This window comes from Lynx canadensis, chromosome B2 (genome assembly GCF_007474595.2).
Source record: "Lynx canadensis isolate LIC74 chromosome B2, mLynCan4.pri.v2, whole genome shotgun sequence".
NCBI classification, from domain to species: domain Eukaryota; kingdom Metazoa; phylum Chordata; class Mammalia; order Carnivora; family Felidae; genus Lynx; species Lynx canadensis.
Genome location: NC_044307.1, coordinates 38112019 through 38131043, shown reverse-complemented (window position 1 = coordinate 38131043; position 19025 = coordinate 38112019). Strand labels below are relative to the sequence as shown.

Below are 19025 nucleotides of genomic sequence, written 5' to 3'. Positions count from 1 at the left end.
AAATTAAAAAATAAAGGGCACCAGGGTGGCTCAGTGGGTTAAGCATCCAACTGTTGATTTTAGCTCAGGTCATGATTTCATAGTTTGTGGGACTGAGCCCTGTGTCGGGCTCTGCACTGACAGTGTGGGGCCTGCTTGGGATTCTCTGTCTTCCTCTTTCTCTGCCTCTCCCTGGCTCGCACACATGTGCATGCTTTTTCTAAAAATAAAGCCACCTGGGTGACTCGGTTAAATGTCCTGAACTTCTGTTCAGGTTATGATCTCACAGTTCATGAGTTTGAGCCCCGCGTCGGGCTCTGCGCTGACAGCTCAGAGCCTGGAACCTGCTTTGTATTCCGTATCTCCCTCTCTCTCTGCCCCTCCCCCACCCAAACTCTGTCTCTCTCTCTCTCTCTCTCTCTCTCTCAAAAATAAATAAACATTAAAAATAAATAATAAACATAAATAAATAATAATAAAATAAAAGTATGAGTCCACCAAAGAAAGAAGACAGGAGACAATATAAACAGTGTACCTCAGCTATAATTTTGAAATGAATCTTATGCAGAGAACAGAATTATTTTTTTTTAATTTCTAGAGAAAGGGTGCCTGAGGCGATTGTGTGTGGGTTGAGGATACAGGGTTGGTGAACTATTCAGGCTGAACAGAGTAACAGTCTTTACCACAGTTTTTCCTGAGTTTGGGCAGTTTGGCATTAGAAGTGAGAGAGTAGGACACTGAGGACTTCTCTGATCAGGAATATCAGTGGAAACCCTAGGTCCTGTGATTGATTTATTTGACAATGGTCGTGCATCTGTGAAGTTCAAGGCTGTGTGGGGGGCACACAAATCCCAAGAGTCCCAGCCTTATAAGCTTTGGGGTGCTTATAGAACAGCTGAGAAGTAGGACAAAGAAGACTCCTATGGTTGAGCCCTGGGGCTACTGTGTCGAGCCCCATAAAATACCACACGGTGAGGGCTTCTCAGCCTGGCTCTGTTGGTGGAGTAGCAGGTGACCACAAATGAGTGTCCTGTGAAAGATTGGGAGACATCTTATCAGAGATAATCATCTAGAAACAATTTCTCCTTGTGTGCTCAACCCAGCAAATTCTATGGGTTTCTTAAACACGTGTCAGGAGATTTTTTGGTCTCTGTCTCACTTAAAGGCAGTTTGCTTATTTTTTAGTAGTTCTGCACATAGCAGCATTTCATGGAGCACTGCCCCTACCCACCCCGCAGCCAGACATGTCTTTCCCTGACTTCCTACATAGCTGCCAGTTTCTATCGGGCATAGCACAGAGTGAGTAAAACAGGCCCAGGGACCCAGGCCGAGGAGGATGCATTGTTTGTGTTGTTCTAAGGTGAGTCCTCGAAATGGCTCGAGTCCCTCATGCCCCCAGATGGAGACCACCTCTGCTGGGGAAGTGGCATTTACCCCCATGGCAGCATGTCACTGCCTTCCTTCCACTATATCACGTGAAAGCTGATCTCCCAGGAAAAGCATTAAGGAGCTTCTGTTGCCAGAGCTTCATTTCCAAGGTGTCCCCCGAAAAGGGAAACAGAGGCAGCAAGAGAGATAGTAACTTACCCCAGCATGCAGAATGGGAGCCAAGGTTCTGGCAGTCTGGTTTCTATTAAAATATGGTCAGTAGAAAACTAGTAGCTGCTACAGGCATTCCTATCTGCTAGGTCAGAAAATCTAGCCCCCATAATACTAGCCAGGCCTATAAGAAATCAGGCAGCAGACTGGCTGGAATATTTAATTTCTTCTGCCTCTCTCTCTCTCTGCTGGCGTGGTTGCCAGAGAATTAAGCTCTATTTTTAAGAGACTACATTAGCCATAGGAGGTACTGATCTTTCTCAGACAAGGAGGCTGAAGAACAAGAAATACAGGATAGGGCAGATGCTGTCAGAGCCTCACCCTTGAGTACTATATGTGTGCACACTAGCATGTAGAGTGGGCTAGTTGCAAGGAATTAACACCTCTCCCTGCCCCAGGAGTCCTCAACTGATGTCTATTGGAAGTTGGTGTATATACACCCCACCTCCCTCACCCCAAGGGGCACAACTTGGAGGTGTTGTCCTCCACTGTCCCCAGAGGTGCCCAGTGCCATTGAACTGGACTTTGGCCACAGTGACTGCTGGGTTGCCATTGCCCCCCTTACTGGCTGCTTTCTCTCCCTGTCTCACTTCCCCACCTTCTTATCAGTTTGTCCAGGGATCACTTCCCAAATAAGCTCCTTGTCCTGGAAGATGCCACATTAAGATAGGGTGTCACCACAACTGAAATGGCACAGGGAATATGGAGAACACTGTGAGCGGGGTTATGCAGGCTGGATCTGAGAGGGCTGAAGTGGGTTGGGAAACTGCAGGAAGCCCTGAGGCCCCTTTGAGAGCTTCCTAGATGTCACCATCAGTATTGACAATGTCACACTGATAGGAATCAGGGGTGTTCTGTTTGTATCTGTAGCTGTCACTTTCTTGCTGTATATGCAAGATCTTAACTCACCCATCATTCATCTATTGTATTAGCACAGTTGATGATTTCCTGAGATCCAGGTAAAAACTACCAATTCCAGGAAACGCCCCCTCCTTGTTAAAATAACAGCCCCCAAAGGATCATTCACACCAGTCTGCTAACACGTAATTCTGCAGAAAACAGATCTTTGCAATTCTGTGGTACAGAAAATTATTACCTCAAGCATATCGTCTGCAACAGACAGCATTCTAAGGCCCAGAGTGACGTTCTCACCAAAAACTGCATGTCACATGTATTCACTCTTCATTGACACCCTGGACTATGAGGAGAAAAGATTATAAATATTCATCACCATGAAGAAGGAGTCAGATCTGTTTCCAGTGACAGATCAGCATCAAAATCCTTTTATAGGAACCTGAGTGGATTCACAAGCTTCTTCCCCACAGCCCTGCCCCCCCTCCTTGCCACACTCACACAAGTTCTGCAAAGCAAGAACTATTTCAAGTTGAGGCCTTCTGGGATAAGGAACAATCGTTGGATTCCTCTGTTAATTCCTTGGCCTTCTAGGGCCTCCCAATGCTGACCAAATGTAGATCAGGTATGTTTGTTTTGGACCCCACGAAGCTTGGCCAGCGTGGCCAGCATAAAGCCGTCTGCAAAATATTAGCTTTTGATATTTTTTTAACTTTTTTTTTTTTTTTTGAGAAAGAGAGAGAGTGAGGACTGGGAGGGGCATAGGGAGAAGAAGAGAGAGAATCCCAAGCAGGCTCCATGCTGAGCATGTGGGACTCAGTCCTACAACCGGGAGGTTATGACCTGAAGCAAAATCAAGAGTTGGACGCTTAACCAACTGAGCTACCCAGACACCCCATTTGATATTTTTAAGAAGGGCAAAAAAGAACAAATTTAACCAGATCTCATTTCTTGAGAAATTTGGGAGTTCAGATTGGCATCAGTTAGGAATAGACTCAGCCAGGCTATGTTTGAAAGATGCTTTCCTTTTCCAGTTGCAAGGCCTTCTTACCTCTCACGTGCCCCTAAAGGCCCTCCATTCTTGTTCTTGGACTGGGGACAGCATCAGAGGAAGATCCTCCCAGTGAGTCTCACATGTGTATCCTTGGCCTCACCAGCCAGTGACAGCCAAACACGGCTGTTTCTCTGTTTTTATTCCCAGATTATTATGGCTGAAGTCCCTACTGGCTTTCCTGATAAAAATTAGTCCATTCATCTCAAAACAAGTCCCCAGACTGATCCTGAGAGGATCCCCAAGGACGGCCTCTTAGATGCTGTGTCATCCATACATGCCTAGGATCCCTCATCTTCCCTGGCTTCCTCATCTTTGTCCACACTGCAGAGGCTACCATATGCTGGGCCTGCTGTCCATTGATGGTGGCATTGCTTGCAGCCACTGCTACAGCCCCAGGGATCCTGCTTCCCTGGCTGCCACATTTGACTAGGCCAGGCGGACTTTTCTAAGAACTTAGCAAAGGCTCGGGCTAATGGAAATGCCTGTGGGAGAATAGCTAACTGCTACTTCTGGAAGTGGAGCTCTCGGAGGGCTTTCACCTGGTGGCTCTGGGCCTCAGCCAGGCATTCCAAGGCCTGCTTCAGTCTCCAGGTCCAACGTCCCCTTTACATATTCACTCTCTCTAAGTCCACTGTCTGAACTCTTAGCGCTGACAAATAGTTCACAGCACTTTGTTTTCCCAAACTCTGGGCTATTCAGTCTTAAATGACACAAGCAAGTCGCTAGTCTGGGTAGGCTGCACCCGGTGACCAGCTCTTTGCCATTCCTTTCTCAATGGGGATGCCATTGGCCTGTTGAGTTGGAGAATTCTTTATTGTGCAGGACCAGATGCAGCTCACTAAATACCAGTAGTGTCTTTCCCGTGTTTTGATGATTACCCTTCAGTACCTAAATGAGAAATTTCGTTTATGTGCAAGGTGAAGACCGGACTAGACCTGCACATTTATGCCACTCTGGTCTGTCTTGCTTGAAAAGCACTAGAACAAGTTCTTGAAGAGGAAAATGCACCCGTGCCATCTGTACTAGGCTTCTCCAGAGAGAGCCAATAGTGTGTGTGTGTGTGTGTGTGTGTGTGTGTGTGTGTGTGTGTGGAGAGAGAGAGAGAGAGAGAGAGAGAGAGAGAGAAACTGATTCATTTAAGGAATTTACTCATGTAATTGTAGAGGATGGCAAGTGCAAATTCTGCAGGCTAAGTCTATAGCCTGGAGACCCAGGGAAGAGTTGAGTTACAACATCAACTTAATTGGATAAGGCCCATCCACATGACGGGCAGTAGTAGTCTGCTTTATTCAAAATCGGCTGATATAAATGTTAATCACATGTAAACATAACATCCACACTGGTATTTGACCAAACATCTGGACACCATACCTCAGCCAAGTTGACCCATAGAATTAACCATCATACCATCTAAGGACAAATCCTAGATTTAGGGAAAAGAAATTCTCAGGATGCACGGGCACATAGCTCTACTAGAAAAAATACAGCCAGTGTGTGTTTCTGAACACAGAACACCTAAGTCTTACGCTGAAACACCTGCATTTGGGTTATCTCGTTTTTAGAGCTTCTTCAAGAAGAGTGGAACTTAGCCTTATATATATGGACCTCAAGTGGTCCATTAAATGATTAGATTATCTCAAACACAGCTGTTTGCCTTGATGATAATATCTAGACTCTTCTGTAGGAGGCAGAATCTGTTCCTAATTCTGAAAATTCTAATCTCCCTAAGTTCAAAGAATGCGAAGGTCTGCTGTCCTGGCCCTTGTTAGGCCCCCAGAGCAGCTGATGATCAACACACTCCATGAGCTGAACGGAAAGCAGCTTCTGCCGTAATGAGAGTTCTCAACAATTGCTGTGCCCTAGGACGTACGCTGTCTAATTTGTAGAGTACAGTTGTCCATCCATCCCCAGCCCTGAGGGACCCGAACATCCCTGTGATAAGAAAATCCACAATTAAGTATTAAACCTTTATATGAAAAACTAAATTAAGTTTGCAAGTCAACCTCTGACAGGCCCTACAAATATTTGTATATTCACCAGAACAAAGCACTAAAGCCAAGAAGATGCTAAAGAACATACAACAGCATCTAATTCATCTTCAGTTTGTCATAATGAGTTGTGTATATTTAACTTCCACTTACCATTCCTTAATATGCTGAAATTTTTTCAGGAACTCTCTTCCCAAAAGTTTCAACATGAAGCTTGTAAGTTATTTTTATCTTTGCATTTTATGGCAATTCTGTCTCTTTGTCCACTTTTCTTCTGAGTGTTCACTGCCTGATCTTACCACTTGGGAGTAGTTGACTCCCCAGAGACACAGCACCAAAACCTGTGCCATCAGCCCTGCTTACACACGTTCCAACTCCCCAATCCCCTCTACCCTGCTCCTTCTGATGAAGGAAGAAGGTGCTTCTCAGGCTGTATGTACTTCCCCCTTCAACTGGCTTCATCTCTCCCAGGGCTTCATTGCAGAAACCTCCCTTCCAGTTTTGCTATCTACTTTGCCTCCTTCTTCTGATCCTAACTCCCTGGATTTCCTTATTCTCCACTTCTCCCCCCAAAATGAGCAGCAGCAGGGATGAAAATCCTTACAGAAATAGAGCCACACATACTAGCATTTCATATAGGCAGAACTCACTTTCAGGGAGGGGAAACCATATTCTCCCTGAACCATGTCATTTCCGTAAAGCATCCTCTGCAAAATGGTCAGCAAGTCTTTGCCTCTCTCTTTCTTCCCCTCTCCTCTTCGATAATATGTAGCCATAACAGAAACAAAAAGAGAAGAAGTCCTGGAGCACCTGGGTGGCTCATTCAGTTAAGCATCTGACTTTGACTCAGGTTATGATCTCACAGTTTGTGGGTTTCAGCCCCATGTAGGACTCTGTGCTGACAGCTCAGAGCCTGGAGCCTGCTTCACATTCTGTATCTCCTTCCTTTCTGCCCTTCTCCACCCCTCTCTCTCTCAAAAATAAACATTAAAAACTTTTTTTAATAAAAAAAAAAGAGAAAAGAGTTCTAGTGCTATTTTCTGGAAGGAAAAAAAAAAAAAAACAATAAAAAGATGAGGGTAGTAATCATCCCAGGCCCTGAAAACAGAGGACTATTACTACCAGCATTTCAAGAAGCTTATTAAAAAGTCATTTACTTCCAATTACAGAAATCAATCATATTTGACTATATAAAGGAATATGAAAGACCCAGCTACTAATGAAAGTAATGGTGAATTTGAGGGTAATGATCAGAAGGCAGAGGTTTTGTATGTGGGGTCCCACATTTGTAAAATGTTTTTATGTTTAAATCCATCTAAAAACTAGATACACTGCCAAATCAAACATCTTAGTGCCTGTGGTTTACTTTATACCCTTTAAGTGAGCTCTGCCCCCTACCTCCATGGTTCATGAGGGGCTAGTACAAACTAGCCTCCAGTGTGAGCTAGGGGCACTGGGAAGAAGTAGACTATGCCTGACCCACCCACACTGGAGCAGAGGAGCCTGAATGTGCCCAGGTTCCTCTGGGAGTGTCCCCTGTGCTACCTCTGGAGCTTCAGGATAAAAACCAGAGGCCATGCTGTATGGACCCTCCCTGTGCCCCCGAGAGCAGCCCTAGAAACCAGAGCCACGTCTTCAAATGGAAAAAAGGATTGTGGTCTATAGTTACTCCTCCAGGGCGGGTCTTGAAAGCTGGTTATATCCTTCCCTTGCTGAGATAAGACTTTCCAAGCATCTAAAGTAACATCTTTTGAATGGATGCCAACACAATCATGAGCCCTCAGCTCCCTGAGATGGTTAGTATTTAACAATTCATGCTGGTTGCTGAGCTGAAAATTTTCCTTATGCTTACCTACTTGCACATTTATTTGAGCTTTTAACAAATGCGCTAATTTACTTAATTCTCTGAATATGTTTATGGAATATTATCACATACTGGAATAGTGATATCAATAAACTCCTTAGCTTAATTAAGTGTATATAATAGCCAAATGCCTAAGCTTCAGACAGAATGTGCTAATCTCCTATGATTATTATGATTACTTGGGTAGCTGGAATGAATATCCCATAGGAAAAGAATCAGGTCTCCCAGACATGGTATAATTTGGTCATTTTTTATAAATGAGAGCATTCCCCCAAAATGTGATCATCATGTACTGTCCTGGTGATAAGAAAGGAGCTGTCTTAAAGCCCAGACTGCTGTCTGGTGTTTTCATCCCAAGCTGAAATGCTCATCAATTATGGGGCACATCCTCCTTTGCAAGATAGGGCCAAGGTGACGGGGTGCTCTTGAGAAAATCCCAGTGGGGAAAATCAAGGCAAGTTACCATGTGTTTTTCTTGAAATTATTGATATTAAGAATGAGCTATGTTTTTCCTCTCTCTGCAACTTAATAATGTTACCAAGGGGAAGAAAAGTCTTGAAATCTGGAGAATTGAAATGTCATGTTGGAACGAGAAGGCTTAAAAACATTTGCCCGGCATTTAGACCATTCATGGCCTCCCACTCAGTGCCCCGTCACTGAACCTTTCTCTTTGGGGAATCCAGGAAAGGACCCATCTTCCCTGTTCCAAGGGAGGGCTGAGGGCTTCTCAGGGGTCTCCCCCAGCCCAGGCTGGTGGAGATCCCTTGGTTTACTGCAGCAACCAAAGGCTTCCTTGACTTGCGAAGGGCTGGGCTTCCTCTGACTGTCCATCTTCTGCCCTTACCTTTCTTGTACGTGGTCCAGGATGATAACAGAGGACTGACAAGTAAGCTGGGATTCCTTATCACCCCCTGTCCTGGCACTGGGACCCGGGCTGTGAACATTTTCAGTCAGCACCCATGACAGATGACATCACTGTGCAGCAGGGACCCAAACACGGTTGTCAGCATGCTATAGTAACATCCTGTTCCCTCTCAAGGAAGCAAATTGCAGTGGGTTTTTAAATTTTAATTTCTTTTTATAAATATACACAGACTTTTATATAAATCATAAATCATATGTACCCTTCTTTTTTCCTCTTGTTGGCTCCTACCTCCCCTACCCAATTCATTCTCCACCCTCCGGTAACCCATCCTAACAGCTTTGTGGGTGTCCGTCCACATGACCTCCATGCTCATATGGCCACACACACGCATGTGTGCACACAGTTATATACACATGTATGTAAGGCTCTTGCCATTGTTTGACCACAGGATCATTTACGTCCTTTGTTCCCCATTGTCTTCTTTGCTTGCTTTTTCTCCTTTTCTGCTCTATTGAATTATTAAAATCTTGGCATTCCCTCCCTGCAGCCCTCCTGCTGCCTTTTTTTTTGATCCTCTATTGATTTGGCTGTTATAGTATGTATTTTTGTTCTTCTAGAGTTAAAAAGTAACTGTAACAATGCCTGTAGTTATTCCAGATATACCCTCCACCCACCCACATCCAGGGCTATAGCTTGTTTTAACTCCCCCATTGAACATCCTCTCACCTTATCTCCATTGTGTTATTGTTGCTTAAAGTTTCAGTTTTCACACAACACACGTGTGCGTACACACACACACACACACACAGTTTTCATGGTCAGTGGTTAAGTATTTTTCCTTAAATATTTAGTACTTTTTATGTTCATCACTGTTCCTTTCTCCTACATATTTCTCTGTATTAATTTTTCTTCTTGCTGATCATCATCATAACTTTCTACACTTATACAGTTCTTATATATCCTAGGCACTCTTCTGAGCACATTGCATATGTGACCTAATTCACTCCTCACAGCAGATACCAGTACTATCCCTGTTTCATAGAGGAGGAAACTGAAGCACAAGGCCATTCAGTAGCTAGCACGACGGTGCCCAGTAGGTAACCCAGCTGGTATGCCAACTAGGGCACCTGGCTCCAGAGTCCATATACTCCATGCTTGGTTGCCTCTCACTTGACTCCCTTTTGGGGAGCAGTCATCTGTGAGTGGTAAATGCTCTTAATCCTCTTATGACAGAAAATGTCTTTGGTGTGCCCTCATCAAGGAATGAACGTTGGACTGTGTGTAAAATTCAGGTTGACAGTTCACTTCCCTCCATTGTCCCCATCACCCCTTGCTGTGGTTGAGACGTGGGCTGTTGTCTAAGGAGTTCTGCCACAGGTCCACTGGCAGCTGGGAACAGTGGCTCTTCTTCCCCGAAGGTCAGCACTTGCACTGTGATGTGTCCAGGGTGGGTCTGTCTTCATTTGCACCGCTCCGTGTTCAGAGTGCACCTGCAACCCTCTGGCTCACATCTTTCTTCAGTTCTGGAAAAACACACCTGGGGTCTCCTTCAATGCTGCCCCTTTACCATGCCCCCTTCCCTCCTTCTAGAACTCTCCTCAGACACCTGGTGATGCCTGTCCGTCTCCCCTCTGGGACTTTTAACTCCCTTTTCCCATTTCCTGTCTTGCTCTCCATTCCATGTTTGGGGTGGGTTTGGGGTGTCTTTTTCCATATTATCTTTCCAATCACGAATTCACCTTTAAAATTGTCCTGCTTGGGGTTTATCCCCTTGTTCCCTCTATTGTTTTTGGTTGTTTATGTCATGCCTCTATCTTTCATCTCAAAACGTCTTTCCACTCCACCTATCTTATTCATACCTATTTGTTGTATGATTTCTTACTCTTTTTTAAAGAAAACTTAAGCTGTCATCAGTCTCCTGGAGTATGCTCAACATACTTATTTTGAAGTCTGTCTTGGAAGTGCTGAGTGGCACCATCATTATGGAGGCAGCACCTCAAATTAATACAGATCAGCTGAAAGCCGGCAGGGGGGTTCTCTTGCAGACGTGCGAGATTCCGTGTTCCAGCGCGGCCATCACAGCACCGTTTGTGTTAGTGGGAGTGGGAGGCAATCTCGTTGTTCTCCCCTCGGGGAAGGGAAGTTAAAAGGTTGGAGTACACACTCTGCAATGTACGTAGTAGTTAGAAACTGAGGACTAGATGCGCATACAGCAACGTGGGTGGATGTCAAAAACACAGTACCGATAAATCAGTACGAAAGAGAATGAGATCTGTAGCACAATATTACTTTCATAGCTTAAAAATTGCACAGAAAACTTGAACACAAATTGTAATGGCCACCTATTAGAGGCATAGGGGGATCGGAATTAGGGATGGGGCATAAGGCACGGAGATAAACACACATGTACACACGTATGTAGACACACATGTGCACACCTACGCATACATACATACGTACATACGTACATGCAGGGCTTTGCTCATACTGACAAGATAATATGCTGTAATCTAAAGAGTAAGACTAATTCAGCCCTTTGTCGGTGTGCATTAATAAATGTCTGTATCTGTCTCTCCAGAAAATTACTTTCATCTGTAATGAATTCATGTTCCAGCTATTAATTTTACTATCATTTTTAGCACTAGATTTATTCATACATTTTGGCATTTTTGTGGGCAGGTCCATTTTTAATGAAACACATTTGATTTCTTTCTCTTTCTCTCCCTTTGTGCTCATCCCTCTCTGTCTCACAGACCCTCCAGCCCCCTCCCCCCGCCGAGTCTGGAAGACAATTCGGAGTCACTGCTCCACAGGGATACTGGGATGTGGCCCATCTGGTCAGAGCGTCAGTGGGCAGCTTGGTGTAGCAACGGAGAGAGGCTGAATGTGTTCCTTTCTTCCTCCATGGGCTTGCAGTAGGAAGGGAACCACAGCCCTAGGCAGCACCTAGGAGCACTCTGTTTTCCTCGGTCCCCTTGCAGCCACAGGTGTGGGGGCAGGGGACCCTCACCCCACCCTGCAGCTTCAGTCTGTGTCTTGCCCTTTTAGTCATCTTCCTGCTTCTGGACCTGGAGCCCTGCCAGCTAAAAGCCCAGACTCCACTTACCATTTTGCATTTCTGGCCCACTTCTGGTCTTCAGAGATCTCTCTTGAAATCTAATCTAGGGGCGCCTGGGTGGCGCAGTCGGTTAAGCGTCCGACTTCAGCCAGGTCACGATCTCGCGGTCCGTGAGTTCGAGCCCCGCATCGGGCTCTGGGCTGATGGCTCAGAGCCTGGAGCCTGCTTCCGATTCTGTGTCTCCCTCTCTCTCTGCCCCTCCCCCGTTCATGCTCTGTCTCTCTCTGTACCAAAAATAAATAAACGTTGAAAAAAAAAATTAAAAAAAAAAAAAAAGAAATCTAATCTAGCAAAGTCTTATTAGTCTCCTGTTTGATTTTATTCCCCATTGCTATGCCTCAGTTGATTTTCAAATTATACAAACAAGTTTAGATACAACCTGATGAAATAGATATTAGCAAGGAGGAGATGCCTGCACTTGATTTGAAGGCTTCAAAGGATTTACATAGTCCTGTTTGTTGGAAATTCATCTAAGGATTAAACACATAATTTGTGCTAGGCCCATTAATTTTACAAATAGTCTTACAAACAGTCTTTAGGGAATCTAACCTTTTGGTAATCACAGTCCCCTGTGTTAGAGTACAAAGAAACCGGCATCCCACGCCACAGCTGAAATCAACACTGTGAATTCAGACTCACTTACTAGACCTTCCCCCTCAAAAAGGCCCCTCAGGCAGGCAACATAATTCTGTGTATTCTCCCCTCACCCCAATCCTGCTACTGAAGTTTGTTTTGTTTTTACCCAGATGTTATATAGTAGTATAGTCAAGTAGAAGAACAGATTTTTACTTAGGTCCAGAGCCCCTAATGGGGCTCCTGGGTGGCTCAGTCGGTTAAGTACCTAACTCTTGATTTCAGCTCAGATCATGATCTCAGGGTTTGTGAGTTCGAGCCCCGCATCGGGCTCTGCACTGACAGCATGGAGCCTACTTGGGATTCTCTCTCCCCACTTCTCTCTACCTCTCCCCCACTTGTGCTTGCTTTCTCTCTCTCTCTCTCTCAAAATAAATAAACATTAAAAAAAATAATGACCAAGGATCCTGCCAGTAGCCTCCCCCTGCCCAGCCCTACTTCTCCACTCAAACACTCCCTTCCAAATCCCTGCCCCAAACGAGCTATGCCTGGCCTTCTCCTCCCTGTTGCCCCCACGGTTCTCTTTGCCTGCAATCCTTTCCCATCCCCACCTTAACACCTCTGCTCCCTTAAGGATCCACCCAAGGCTCACCTGTGGTGATGATGCCTTTCCTAATGCCACTAACCTGCCTTTCCTCCTCTAAATTTACGTCCACCATTGATTTGACATTTTGCCACTTGCCCTTCAGGCTGGCATCTTATGAATATAGTATCCTTTCCATATGTCTGAAAGTGCTTTCATCCCTAAAACTAGTCTGGCATGTCACATAGGTTGATACGTTATCCCTTCATCCTCCCGAGAGTCTTGAGATATGGTAAAACAGATATTATCCCAGTTGTTCTATTACAACCCATTTTTCAAATAATAAAATTGAGGCTTAGAGATGTTACATAACCTAACAGGAACCTACTTCCTACTAGAAGTAGTAGAGTTGGGATTTGAACCTAACTCTATGTACCTACAAGATTGTAATTATCTTCCAGTTTAACCAAAATGGCAAAGAGGTTTGCTTCATCTGGAGTCCAACTCCCAGTGACTGGAGATAGCTGTGCAAAGTGCTGTGCTGAAGAGCCAGACCCAGGCTCAGCGGGAAAGCAAACCATCCATGAGGGAAGAGCAAGATTTGCCATGAGAATCCGAAGTAGGCTCCAGGCTCCGAGCTGTCAGCACAGAGCACCGGAACCCACGGACCGTGAGATCATACCTGGGCCAAAGTCGCACACTTACCCGACTGAGCCACCCAGGCGCCCCTCGTGCTGGCTTCCTTGAACTAGAAGAGACTTCTTAACTAGTTTGTGTATTCCACAGCACTTAGTGCTTAGTGCTTAATATAGTGCGTGAGCGATAAATATTTACTGTTTGATAGTGATGTCAGCATCCTCAGTAAAGCACCGCATCACAGAAACTGCACGAGCAGCCTGCAGACGGCCATACTGGGAAAGCCAGAAGTGAAGAGCTCTGCTCTGGACCAGCTACACAGCTTTCACTTGGCGACCAAGTTCAAACTAACCAGCATGCAAAATAAAATGTGAATTTTAAGGAAAATGGTTCTATCCAAAAGATGATAACTGTAAAAAAAAAAAAAAAAAAGTGTTGCTTCTGCATGATGCTAATACTTTTCATATGAACTACTTGGTACAGAAAAACCATACACCATGCTGCCCTGCACATGGTGGTTTCTAAGGTCATGTGTCTCCTCTGGAGCTCCCCATGGGTCATTGCAGGCTCCAGGTACCCCACCACCCCCCTGCTGACATCCCCACTGTGGCGATCAATGAACCAGAAAGGGAGAGAAGGTGTTTGTGGCATCTGTTGTAAATTATTGGAGACAAGATTACTAATTACCACCATGTTCCTACAAGCGGAGCCTTCCCTCCTTCTCCTCCCACCGCCCCCCTGCCCCCCACCACTGCCGCCCCAGCTTCCTCCCTGACCATCTCCTGCCTCAGGCTGAGAGTTCTCTGTTTCTGTTTCATCTCTTTTCCATACTTCGGCATGAAGATGTGTCCAGGAACCCAGGCCAAAACCAGCAAATTTATCACCATGCTAATGACAGCAAGCTGCATGCTGAGTGAATTCTGCAATCCCCCTCAACTCCTTCTTTTGCCAAAACCTGCGGAAATGCAAGATCCAGCCGATTCCAGAGACTGTTATCTTCACATGAAGAATGACTCTGTTAGAAAATGCAATTAGGTATCAGCCATAAGGCTATTTTTAGAAGCTTGTTTGGGAAGATCTCAAAAACAAAAATCGCCATGTGGTAGGTGATGTTAACCATTCCACCCAAATTGAGCATCGCTACATACATTTAAAACCTACCTTTATCAATATGTAGCATTTTCTTTTTTAAATTTTTTTTTCAACGTTTATTTATTTTTGGGACAGAGAGAGACAGAGCATGAACGGGGGAGGGGCAGAGAGAGAGGGAGACACAGAATCGGAAACAGGCTCCAGGCTCTGAGCCATCAGCCCAGAGCCCGACGCGGGGCTCGAACTCACGGACCGCGAGATCGTGACCTGGCTGAAGTCGGACGCTTAACCGACTGCGCCACCCAGGCGCCCCATTTTTTTTTTTAATCAATATGTAGCATTTTCAAGGGGATGGCTCATTGTTCTGGGAGTAGACATTTCTGTTTGTGGAGGTTACAGAACTGACAGTCCTCAGTGGCAAATCCTCCTCTTTATTTACATGAGCAACTGTTCCCAGGCTGGAAGCTATGGAAGATCCTTAACCCTGTCATTGCAAAATAGCTTCCCCTGGGTTTGGGGAAGGGAGCCCGTCATTCCAATGGGAGCAGGGGAAGTCGTGACATAGGAGGCTGAGCACCTACAGGGGTCAGGCGTGAGGTTAGGAGCATGTCGTTGAGAAGGCATGTCATTGGGTAGGCCCGTGGTCAAGGAGACAAGATGGCAGGAGTCTCATTGGGGAGGTAGTTTCCCAAGGAGGAATGCGACCCAGTGTGTCCTCCAAAGCAGCAAGACACTGTCCAGTCTCCCCAGGAAGGAGGTAGCCAGACACGGAAGGCACTCGTGGAGTGAGTCACCTGCGCCAGATACCCAGGCCAGAGTCCGGGCACCACAGCAGCATGAAAAGGCCCTTAATGACCTACTCCAAGTCTAGAGCTGTTTTTAATTGGTATGTTGTATTTGTCACAGTTGTGCCTCCTTTTATTTGAGGAATGCATGTACTATGTCTCAGCCCAGCACCACCCCTGTGCTCTCAACTCCTCTCCCCTGCTGATGTAGACAGTAAATGTCATGTTGCTCAGAGTGGGGACAAGATCCCATCTGTGGCTGTGGCTGGCCTGGGTTTCAGGTCATTTTCCTGCTGGCACCAGGCTGGTCTGGTTCTCACCCTAGAGCCATATTTGCACTTCTCTACCTCCCGCTCAACACATTCCCTAAATTCTTACCCTCTCCCACTTGGAATTAGGGTGCAATCACTGCTTATGCCCAATCCTTGGCTTCCTATATGGGCACAATCCTCTCCATTGGGGACACATGGAAACCCAGGCACAGACTTGCTCTGTGACACACCTGGAGGCAGTGGTCTCCAAGAGGAGCTGAAGGAACTGATGACATTGAACGTAGAGAGGACAAGTCCAAGTGGAGAAATCATGGCCTCCTCAGTTCCTCACTGCCAGTGAGAGAGGACCCCTCCTCTATGCTGTCCCAGAGAGCTGACCACGTCCAAATCTGGAAGGTAGAGGGAAGCAGGTGTCAATATCACGTCAGTAATTCCTTCTATACAATTTAATCAGTGGGACAGCCTGGATACATACAAGTCATACAAGTAGAAGGGATTCCTGAATTGGGTGCGACGTTGAAGTGAATGACCTCTGCTGTCCCTTCCAGTCATAACATTCTAGAAGTGCCCTTAATCTTCCAATGAGTGATGGGGTCTCCTGTGACTGCTTCATCATCTACTCATCTTTTGAAAACTTTGAGGTATTGAATATATTCTACATGAAGAAAGGAATACATTAGACAAGGGAGCAGTGAAGTTCCCAGGCCTTCTCAGAGTCCACAGTGGCCCGATCACATCTCCCAAATGGGACATGTAATGCAGACAGCACTGACATTTTAACAAGTGTGCTGAGCCCTTGGATATAAACAAACTCCCAGGCGGATGCTTCACCCCTCTTTCCAGCACGAAGTCATAGAATTGCAGTAGACATGGAGGAACCCTGGAGGTCACTTTGCCCCAACTCCTACCCAGGGCAAGAGTTCTTGCTTTAATGCCCCATAGATTGTCACCTAGCCTCTGCTAGAGCACTGTCAGGAAGGGACCCACTGCTCTGCCAGGAAATGTAGTCCAGTTTGAGACAACTTAATCCACATTGAGACAGTCTTCATTGTGAACTTCATTGTGAACTTTATTGAGCCCCTAGTCTGTTTTTATTCAACTTGACTTCTCCCCTCAAGAGTAGGACAAAAATAAATCTGTTTTGTTGTCCAAATGACAATTCAGATTTTTTTTTTAAGTTTATTTTTTTTTTATTTTGAGAGGAAGAGAGAGAGAGAGCAGGGGAGGAGCAGAGAGGGAGAGAATCCTAAGCAGGCTCTGTGCTGTCAATACAGAGCCTCAAGTGGGACTCAATCTCATGGTTCTTGAGATCATGACCTTAGCCAAAATCAAGAGTTGGACACTCAACCAGCTGAGCCACCCAGGTGCCCCAGTGTCCAGATTCTTAAAGACAGTCATGATCTCTGATCCTCCTCTCCTTCCAAGTCTTTTCTTCTCGATCTAAACATCTCAGATGGCCTTGAGTATTTCTCATATGCCATGGTTTTAGATCCTTCACCATCCTAAACAGAATTTTCTGTAAATATTTTCTAACATTCCTTATGAAGAGTAGCCCCTAGAACAAATACCAAATATGGTCTGACCACTACAAAGTACATATGCAGAGTATACCACTATCACGTCTCTTCAACTACACACTATACCTTTAATAATGCAATGTGGAATAACATATGTCTCATACCCAATTATCAATTGCTGTGTTCCTATTTATGTTATCATCCACTAAATACGCCATCTTTTTTACTTGACACAATTTCATACAGCGTCAAAGAAAAAAAGTAGATTTATTTTTTTAATGAAATTTATTGTCAAATTGGTTTCCACACAACACCCAGTGCTCATCCCAACAGATGCCCTCCTCAATGCCCATCACCCACTTTCCCCTCCCTCCCACCCCCCGTCAACCCTCAGTTTATTCTCAGTTTTTAAGAGTCTCTTATGGTTTGCCTCCCTCCCTCTCTTTTTTTTCCCCTTCCCCTCCCCCATGGTCTTCTGTTAAGTTTCCAGGATCCACATAACAGTGAAAACATACAGTATCTTTCTCTGTATGACTTATTTCACTTAGCATAATACTCTCCAGTTCTATCCACGTTGCTACAAAAGCCCATATTTCATTCTTTCTCATTGCCAAGTAGTATTCCATTATATATATAAACCACAACTTCTTTATCCATTCATCAGTTGATGGACTGGTGCTGCCACTCTGGAAAACGGTGTGGAGGTTCCTCAAAAAATTAAAAATAGATCTACCCTATGACCCAGCAATAGAACTGCTAGGAATTTACCCAAGGGATACAGGAGTGCTGATGCATAGGAGCACTTGTACCCCAATGTTTATAAAAAAGTAGATTTAAAAGTGTCCCTATAAATTATTAAAATATCAATTCCTGCCTCCCCCTTCATTAATAATAGACAGAAATACTGAAGAGAATAGGGCCCAACAAAGGTTATGAGTGACAAAGATCATTGAACCCAAAGGTGAAATGCATATTTGCAATGATGAGCCAAGGCCCCAGCATGGCAGTCTGTTCTTCCAGCACCATCCAGTGCATCAAAGGAAGGGGTCTTCTTGAAGCCATGTCCACCCTTGTCTTCCTTGCTCTATCTATCTATTTAATTTTTGCTTGCAACATGGTTCTGAGGCAAAGTCTTCCTGCAGCCTGTAGGAAACTCACCAGTGGTTTTCCTTTGTGTCTTTGACAGGTCGCTTGAAAGAAGAAATCACCCAGCGCCATATGCAGCAAGTAGCTCTAGGTGGGTACAGCGTGAAGTCTGTGGGAAGAAGGTGAAGGTAATACAAGCTGTAGGGTCTTGGAAACCTAGACCCAGCTCAAAGATAATCCATCTGGAACCCTCAAGAAGGTTAAGCAAGGCAAGGTTTGCAGTTAGTGCAGCTTCCTTTGGATGCCCCTCCTCTCTAGGACCAGTTACCCCATCCTGTGTGGCTGCTCTCAGCTGTCAGGACCTGGCACCCCACCTTCTCAGCTGCTGCCTCATCCCCCTAACCCTTCCACCCCACACCCTAACCTAAGTTCACTCTGTGTCCCAGCTCCTCAGGGCTCTACTCTGAGCTTTCCAGAGTTACTACTAACTAATCCTAACAGCAACAATTGGTGGTGAAAACAGCTACTGTTTTCTGAACCACCCCTGTGCACTGCCATTTGTGCATGGTCTCCTTTCTCCTTCACGATAGTCCTAAGAAGTCAGTGCATTTTCTAGATGAAGGAGATCCAGTGACTTGCCCAAGGTCACATGGCTAGGAAGTGTTGAAAAGGATTTGAACCCAAGTCTCCGAGTCCACACCTGGGGCTCTCAGCCCCCATGCTCTTCACTGCCAGCAGTGATGGGCCCACTTAATACAGTAATAATGTAAACACTGACGAACACAGTGATAGTGTAAGAGAACCTTGGCACCTTTTAAGCAGTAGTCATCTTCGGCAAATGCCCCCTTTGATATGTGACCCAAGGAAGTCACTTGGGAGGAAAGTTCAGCTCCCAGAAAGGCTGGGGGAGCAGGTATCCCGGGCAGGGCCACGTTGTTTCCTCTCCAGTGGGCCTGGGACCAAACACTTACAGAGCTCTGATTAAATAAGCAAATCATGTATTCCAAACAAAGGGTTCCCCTTCACATAGCCTGGCCCTTAGAATTTCCTACAGTTCGAGAAATCCATGACCTCTAAAGGGCAGATGGAAGAGCGCCCCAGTGTCATAAAGATGACCCATTGGACCCCAGGAATTTGGACTGTTAGGAAGTGGGTTGTTTAG

General features: G+C 45.4%; 1 protein-coding gene across 1 annotated transcript in view; it reads left to right on the top strand.

Annotated features, from left to right (window-relative positions):
- KIF6 (kinesin family member 6) overlaps positions 1–19025 on the top strand; it is a 394043-nt gene that overhangs the window by 331121 nt on the left and 43897 nt on the right. Inside the window, 1 exon segment of the mRNA XM_030315426.1 lies at positions 17964–18014. Coding sequence (XP_030171286.1) covers positions 17964–18014 — 51 coding nt within the window.